The sequence below is a fragment of the Calonectris borealis genome, chromosome 13 (assembly GCF_964195595.1).
Source record: "Calonectris borealis chromosome 13, bCalBor7.hap1.2, whole genome shotgun sequence".
NCBI classification, from domain to species: Eukaryota; Metazoa; Chordata; class Aves; order Procellariiformes; family Procellariidae; genus Calonectris; species Calonectris borealis.
The window spans coordinates 755130-763940 of record NC_134324.1 but is presented as its reverse complement, the minus strand read 5'-3'; the positions used below and the strand labels follow the sequence as shown (position 1 = coordinate 763940).

The following is an 8811-nucleotide window of genomic DNA, read 5'->3' as shown; positions in this document are numbered from 1 at the left end:
AGTGCGTTTTAATTTACAAATTGTAAAGTCAAAACAAATAAATTCTTCTCCTTTCCATTGGTATTAAATAGATCAAAATTAAAATCAGATTCAAACACATACAAGTTCAGTTGATAAACAGTATTAAAAAAATTTTAGTAGGAAAGAAAGCCTGGTTTATGCATCAGAAAACCATCCACTTTCTCTACAGAAAAGTTAAAACACTTCATTAAAGGCAAGACGTCTGTTTTTCTCCTTGCTACCCTTCCCTCAGCTGGCTTTAAACAAGAAGGAAGAGACTTTTTCCCCTTGGAAAGCATGACAAATGAGTTATCACATACATTTTCATAACAAATTAAAAATATATGTTGTGGTTATAAGGATTACTTACCCGCATGCATTTTTGGAGGAATGCGTTTCTATAACTGGCTGAACAAGATGAAGTACCATTCAATGAACAGGCACTCCCACCGCTCATGCAGTACCATCATTTTAAAGGACTATCATCAACATGAATTCTGGGCAGTCTGCGAATATCACATAAGCTCAAGGTATTTCACTTGCCTAAACCTGGACTTTTTCAATCATGCTTTAATGTGCCCATATCTAGTTTGCTTTGAGAACCACTCGTTTGCTGAGAGGCAAGCCGATTCAATCAAAGCGGTGGCTCTACACAGAACATCAAAGTCTGGCTGAGGAACAAAATCCAGTTTTGGCTTCTTACTTTTTGAAGTCACATAAGACAGTTAATCTTCAATCAGGCAATCTGATGCTCATCTCCACTGGTGCTCATCGCTTGCTCTCTCTGCCTTTCTAAGCAATTATATTCTACTTACAAAAAGGGCTAATTTTTTTCACAGATTACCATCTTCAAGTTGAAAGGCCAACCCACTCTTAGTGAAGCTCTTCCAGAACTAATTATAACATTGTGGTGGGGATATTGTTTTTGACAAGATACACTGCGTGCTTTTAAGCATATTGGCATCAAGCACATCTCACACGACCGAAAGCTGAGAGAAGCAAGGCGAATCAGGCAATGACCTATAGCAACTACAGCTCCTGGCTGAGGACATCAGTGTCCGCCACACTCTGTTAGAGGAAACAACGGTTAAAAACCCACCATACATAAGACATGTAACTTTATTCAACTGGAAGCATGAAAACTCAGAAAATCTAGTTTCCTGCCTGCATCCTGCCAGCTAAAACCTTAGGGCAAGTTACATCTTTAGTGATATAAATCCACTTAAAAATTTTACAGCTTTAGAAGATGATGGCTTCCATACTAAAGAAGGATTGCCATGAGTCAAAAAAACAAACAAAAAAAATTACACCTTCACCATATAACCAGTATATTTCTGCTTATTCTTTCAGATTAAAAACACCTCTTGACTAAAAACTTCGGTGACCAGTTGAAAAGTAAATCTAGTTAATATAAAAATAATTTTCTTCTCTCTTGTATAAGCCAGGAACAAACCATCATGAGACTTATATCTAAGTCGAAAACAATCAAGGAAAAAGCTGGGATCTTAATTCCTCTTAAAAATCATTTTCCTTCTTTTCAAAGATACTGGATCAATTAAATGTTATTCCAACTAGCTTTCAGATATACTATCAGCTTAAGTCACAAGACACTACAGAGATAGAATTCCAAGAATTTCTCTGAAAGTATGGTTAAATTCTTGTGCTGCAGTAGAAAAGAAAGATTTGGCTCAAAGAATCCCATTGTAGCCATCAACAGCTGTACTATCTACTTCCCTTGAACATTTCTTTTCAGCTTCATAAAGCTACACTAATCTTTAAATGAATGGAAAACTGCACACTTAAAAACAAAAATCACATTCCATACCAGTAATAATTTAATGGAAGTTTAAAAATTCACCATTTCCATTTTATATCCATGTATATGAAACGCTACAGCTCCTCTCGCAGCACCTTAGAACAGCCACGGACGAAGGTGTGAGGGAGGCAGCAAGAACAGCTGTCAGCTTCACGCATGCTCGCTGGTAACGACTGTTCTGCAGCAAAGCTGGGTCCCTGCAGAGAGCAATCGATTTTTCCCTCCCTCTTCTCCACACTCCCCGAAATGCAAAAATGTACTTTTAATCTGCACATTTAGAAATTTCCATCCCAACTATCAAATACTTATAGTGTTTATAGCAGAAACTGCACTTTTATATATAAATATAAATTAGGCATATTTACACCTCAGCAGGACCCACTTACATCAATTTCAGGTCTACCTGCATTACTATAGGAAAAAGGAAATATGATGCTCTTTCAGGAAAAGTGACATTTTAACAGCAGCTTTTTCACCCCCGGATGTTTCAAAGCTCTCCCCTTGGATTGCTTACTGAAAATAATGGACAACATAAATAATTTCTGTACAGTTTTCAAAAAGCAATTCTCCAGGTCTCAATCCCTATGCCGAAATATAAATGGCACAGTTGTACACCTCTGTATGGTTCTCCAGGCAAGGTACATTAAGTGCACCTACAGGGAATTGGAGAAGAAAGCCTCCTCCCTTTTTATAAAAAATATTAAGCAAAAAAAAAAAACACCCCAAACCTATAGAAAAGTTTCTCACATCTCATTATAACTACAAAGAAACAATATGGACATTTATATGCATTTATGTTGAAACGCTGTGCATGTAAACAACCAAATGAAAAGTCACATACAAGCAGTTAAGGCTACTTCACAGCAGCCACCACCTTCATCATGATTTAGTTTCCTTTCTCCAACCCATTTGAAAACTTTCAGGCATAAGTCCTGGTGTGGCATGTCAGCACCCAAACATCTTACATATCAAAACCTCAACTTACTTCACAAACTTTTTTTTTTTTTAACATATATATACACACAAACTTTACTTGGTACTCTCCAATCTTCCATTCTCAATACGCAGAGTGACAGCAAGTCCCTGTTGCAAACCAGTCTTGACTGTTTCTCCAGGACTTTTAACTCTCTAATCTATGGTCACATAAAAAGATTCGTAACTATCCAGTGCAAACACACCCCTCTCGCGCGATACATGGATTAGTCAGTGTAACTATGGTGCTGAAGGCATTTGGCTGAAACACTCCTTCTTGACATGTGAAGGGATGAAACATGAATACACAATACACGAATATGAGCACAGGCAGTACCCTTCCGCCCAGCTCCAATTAATTGCAAAATGGACCCAACTTATTTTTTGCTGAAATCTGATTTCAGAATGAAAGCTCACAGTCCTATGACGCACTTTATATACATTTCACCACTCTATAAGTGAATGAAAAAGAACAGGAGTCAAACACATTTCTTCCCTACCCAACACGTAACAGCAATGACGTTCTATTATTTCATAAGGCATATTCATCTTCAGTGCGAATCCAAGCACAAGCAAGAATTCTGCCAAATCGTACGATCCTATAACTTCACCTTCATCTACCCAACGTCTTGAGATTCCAGGATCTCCCGCTCTATTCCACAGGCGAAATAAACCCTGTCACAGTGGGCATTTTTTATCTAACACAACTAAACAGCAGGGCTAAATAAAAAACCCCTCAGCAGCTGGACCTCTGTATCTTTCAAAAAGAGGAACACACAAACAACCAATTTTTGCAGTTCTCTGGCTTTATCCCATAACCTGCCTTTTTACAATATCTATATATATATAAATTAGAAAGAGATAAAGCCAATGATTAACTGCAGCATTCATGAAAAAACTTCAGTCCGTATTAGAGTCTCTTCTTTTCTGATGGGAGATCACTGAGGTGTAAAGGTGAGAATCATCCAGCTGATAACAAAGTAGAAGAGGAAGATGGGGTACACAACAAGAGCTTTGCGGTTTGGAGGCTGACTGTCTGCCAGGAAAGCTGTAGATGCTGGTGAAAAAGAAAAATACTCAAAATGTCAGCAGCATAAACTAAAAGTCTAAGATCCACTGCAGGTGTTAAAAATTTTGCATTAGGATCTGCATTACAATTATGTTGAAATAGAAAACAGAGTAATCCATTGCTCTACACCAATGGTCTACCCTCACCAATTAAAACTTTATCATATAGAAAGATAAATGCCGATTAACATTCTGTAACAAGAGTCAGACTTACAGATTAAGAACAGGAGAAATAATGCAAATGCATCTGTATGAAATTAGCATTTTCCAATAGTATTTATAACACAGATCACAGAATAAAATACCCAGTAATCTCACATGGGGTTTAATATTAAATTATCATCCTTCTACCGAAGGCAATTTGCATATAACCATGAAAACCAACAAGAGCATAGGCAGAGGCTGAATCTCTGCCAACACAAGGATTGCAAGAACTATTTCTACTATACTTCAGCAGTGTAGGAAACACCTTAAACTACAATATCCATTGGCTTTACCCAACAGAATGCATGCAGATCTGCCTCCTTAAGCATGGCACTACTCAGTGCACGCAACAGAATTATAATGCAAAAGGTACTTACCTAACGTTGACCAACCAAACATAGCTACTACTACAATAAGACGTATAACGAAGCTGACAGTCCCAGAACCTGCCAGCAGCACCAGCCTGCACACCAGCATTGCTACTGTCAGGGGCAGGACACAGTAACCCAGAACACACAGGCTCTGAAAAAAGGATCTGGAAAGGAGAGACAGAAATGGGAAAAAAGCGGTCAAACCAAAGCATTGCAGAAACTGCATGCATGGGAGCATTTTAACTGCTACTAACTGAACCAGCACTCACATAGTTCCTCCAAGAAGCTTTGAGTTTAACGTGATGACAACTGCACCAAACCAGATGATGACAAAGACCTCAGCAAACTGGGGCCCTCCGTCGTCTTTACTGTCTGCTGATCCACCCTGAAGCATCCTGTTGTAGGTAACAGGTAAAAGGAGTCATTTGCAATTGATGACTGAATTACTCGTAGACTTGCAGTAGATAACAGAACAGAAGCCCGAAACACTGATTCCCAGTTAGGTTGCATACTGATTATTTTTCATCTGTTTTCGTATTTTCAGTAGTAGCCTCAATTTTGAATAGGAAAGGAAAATGGTTGTGGCTCAATTAAGGGCATTTCAGTCCATTTGTTTACTTGTTTTGAGGACTGTGTAAGCATATAGAGGAGAATAAAACCATAGACAACAGCCTAAAAGATGAAAATTGAAGTACCGAAAGTTTGGTAACCTCTCAAAGCAGGCAGTGTAGTGCATGATAAAACACGAAAGCCTTAAGAAAAGCTTATAATAACTACAGGACACAAGCAACACAAAGCCTGGAAAAGTGAGCATTGATTTGAGTATTTAAATTACACTGTATACTTCTGCTAAAGCTTTACCAACATTTTACTGAATGGTTTCTGTACATTGAGTACATAGGTGTGCCTCAATTAGTTGATAGATCTGACCAACATTTCCATCCTACCCCAGGCACATCTGCACACACATGCTCCAGTGGAAACCAGAAACTCCCGAGAGCCACCATCATCTCCCATCTACGATCTCCTACAACAGCCTCTCTTTTTCCATCACTTCTCCAGGATACGTAGCACGTACCCTGCAGCTCTTAGACAAAGGTTTTGACCTGCAGGTTGGGGTCAAAGTCAGCCAAACGCATTAGAATCAAGGACAATGTGAATCAGGATAGCTTTCAGTAAAATCATTCTTAAGACAGGGGACTAGGAAGAGTTCACCCTTAAATCCTCGGTTTAAAGAAGGGAGGTCCTAATGGGCTTGAAGTGTCAGAAATACATTTTATATGAAAATCTAAACAGGCAGTGTTTGCAGAAGACCAGAGAAGGATCAGATGAACTTGATCTCAACACATGTAGTCAAAAATTTTTAATTTCTCATCTCTCCAATGTAGAAGACTATAAAAACCCAAATCCACCCACTGTGAGTACTTACAGTGCAAGTGAGACACAAAGCACCAAAGGGCCCCAAAGATCCCCTGTAGATAAAGGAAAAAATAAAATCATAAATATCATAGAATGATACTTAGCTTCATTTTCCTGAGAGTAATAAGGCACTCTTTTCCAACTCCCAGTGTATCATTTTGCATATGATGCTTCCTTATAATTTTCTTATTTAGCATCTTATATGGCATATTCTATAATATAATCTATCCAAAGCCTGCCAACTGTTAAAGCTACCTGTTCTACATATTCTGGCACATGTTCCACTTTTAAAGAGCTTTGGTAACACTCTGATTTTTCATGTTTGCTATTCAACATTCTACAACAACAGAAAGAACATAGAACTTCTGAATCCCTGTCCTCTTCCCCTGAACTCTTCCTTTTCCCTTTGCCCAGGCAAAGTCTGTTGGTAAAACATCCTTTCAAGATTTTGAAAATCTTCTTATACGTACAGTCTCTGAGAAGCGCACTACTCTTTTTCGGGTACATGACATGGACAAATTTCTTCCCGACGGCCTTCAGATCTCTCATCTGAAATAAAGAAGCAACACTTTAATTTATCCCTTCATAAAAGTTACAATTCACAACTAAAAGTAGCAAGGTAGAAGTAAAAGAGTATTGATGGTAAATCAAGACAGGATCCAACCCAAAAATTTCTGCAGCACCCTCTGCAACAAACAACACCTACTTCTTCTACCTTCCTTAGCAACCACAGTATTTCATCCTTTAATAACACCCAATTAAGAACAACAATTTGTTTGCTCCTCCAGGAAAATTAATGAAAAACCCTATTAGCTGGGACAGTTTTCTTCTAAGCTTCATCTGAGGCCTTTACCCTTGCAAAGATTCTAAGATCACAGAGAAACTTTGAGGCTGTAATTCAGACATATTTTGACCCACAAGAATTAATTTTACATAGCTAGTCCTAAAAAAAACCCCAAACTTACGATGAAATACAAGTCAAGCAGAGCTATGCAAAAATAGTTTTTGCGTAACAGTTGGCCAAAGATATCAGCAAAACACATATTTTACCATAGATACAGGCACAGACTCACAATAGTATCCCTAACAGGCTCATCCAGTGTGGAGTAGTCTTCATCAGGAGAGCGAGATCCAACAGGAACAGTAATCTCCCCTTCCACTGGAATATCTTCAGATATCGACACATCTGCGAGACCTGCAAACTAAATGTTTTTCAAAACCTTTAGAAAGAAAGAAATACAAACCAGTTCATATCCACGTCAGATGTTTTTCAGCTGGGTTTAGGATGAAAACAACTGCTCAGAATTCAAAGATACAACACTTAATAACACGGTCAACAACAGAGCCCAGCCGTCATCTGCTTGATTTAAACAGCTCACGGTCTAAAGAGGTGAGCAGATATGTATAAGCAAAGCATTTCCGTTTTCTTCAATAACTTCCAGTAACCTGCTTTTTGTCCTCTATTTAGACAGCAATAACTAAAGGAAGTAAAAAGCTTGTTTCTGGTTTTAAGTAACGTAATGCCTGCTAGCTGTACAGCCACACCAACACACCCGAGTACACTGTCTTTCACGGACTCCGTGGGAACTGTACAGACATCTATAGCCCGAGCACAAAGCCAGGACTGTTAGGCACCAAACGTTAACAAAACCGATTTCCTCCACCCAGGCGGAAGGTTAAAGCACTCGAGTTCCCAGAGGGGGAAGCAAACAGAGAACAGCCCGACCACCTCTACAGTAAACTGTAGGGCAGACAGACCAGGCGGCAAGCAGCAGGGAGGAGCGGCAGTAGGCCGACGGCTCCGTGTCCCTGCCCTCCGTGCCAGCCGGCGGCCGCCAAGGCTTCCCAGCTCCCGCCTGCTCCCCCGCACCCGAGCGGCAGCCTGCCCCCGCTTCGCAGGGAGGGCTGGGCGCCCCCGGCCCGCCTGGCCCCGCCAGTCCGGCCGCAGCACGCACGGCGGCCCCCGCACGGCGCTCAGGCGGCGGCCGGAGCCCAGAGCACCCGGAGCTCCCGCGGCACCGCTGGGCCCTCTCCTGCCCGGCAAAGGCAGGGGCCGGGCGGGCCGCATCCCCCGCCACGGCCGCAGCCCCAACCCCGCAGCCGAGCTCCGCCACCCCGCCTGCGGCCCTCCGCGGCCGGCCAGGAGGCACCAGGCGAGCCCGCTCCCGCCCGCTCCCGCCGCCCCGCTCACCAACGGCCCCCCGGCGCCGCTGCCCTCCGCCGCCGCCATCTTGGCTGCCCAGGCGACGTGGAGCCCGTGTGTACGTCATCACCGCGCGCGGCGACCGCTGCCGCGTCACGCGCCGCCAGGGCGTCCATGGCAACGCGGGCACCCCGCTCCGCCCCGCCGGCAGGGGGCGCCCTCGCCGCGCGCGGCCGGCCCGGCCCGGCCCGGCCCGGGGCGGTGACACGGCCCGCAGCCCCCGCGGCCTCCCCCGGCCCGGGGCCTCCCCCGCGTCCCCCGCCCGGCCGGCGGCGCTCGGGTCGGGGCTCGGGAGGGAGCCCAGCCCCAGGCCTTGCCGAAACGAAACAACCCCCCGGTGCAGCGCGGGCCGGGCCGGGAGGCGCCGCCGCCGCACCGGAGGTCGGTGAGGGGCCTGGCCAGGCACGGCTGGGGACCTCGGCGGGAGGGGGCCGCACGGGCGGCTCCGCGCCGCCAGCCCTGCCTGCACAGCCGTGACTTCACGGCAGGGTTCGGCCATGGCGGGCGCAGGAGCAGCCGCGCTGCGGGCAGGGCCGTGTCTGCACCCGCCTGGCAGCGGCACCGCTCCTCCCCGCCCGCCCCGGGGGGCTGCGGGCCCGGCCCCGCCGAACTACAAGTCCCGGCAGCGGCGGGGCGGCCGGAAGCGGGGGTCGGGCGGGGCGGGGGTCGCCTCAGCCGAGCGCCCGGCCCAGCCCGCCCCGCAGCAGCGCGGCCCGGCGGAACCGGCGGCGCTGGGGCCGGCCCCGCGCAGGCAGGCG

At 44.7% G+C, this 8811-nt stretch overlaps 1 protein-coding gene across 3 annotated transcripts; it reads right to left on the bottom strand.

Moving 5' to 3' along the window:
- Positions 1 to 2593: 2593 nt before the first annotated feature.
- YIPF6 (Yip1 domain family member 6) lies at positions 2594 to 8189 on the bottom strand. 3 transcript variants are annotated; one of them, XM_075161887.1, is made up of 7 exons: positions 8042 to 8189; positions 6924 to 7052; positions 6321 to 6399; positions 5861 to 5903; positions 4701 to 4826; positions 4438 to 4595; positions 2594 to 3845 (listed from the first exon to the last, which is right to left on the bottom strand). In XM_075161887.1, the coding sequence occupies exons 1-7, from the start codon at positions 8078 to 8080 to the stop codon at positions 3727 to 3729; spliced, it is 693 nt and encodes a 230-aa protein (XP_075017988.1). In that variant the 5' UTR covers positions 8081 to 8189; the 3' UTR covers positions 2594 to 3726. The 3 variants fall into 3 exon arrangements, with proteins under 3 accessions (XP_075017988.1, XP_075017990.1, XP_075017989.1); XM_075161889.1 differs by having other exon boundaries at positions 6901 to 7070; positions 8042 to 8084; XM_075161888.1 differs by lacking the exon at positions 4701 to 4826.
- Between the last annotated feature and the right edge of the window lie 622 nt (positions 8190 to 8811).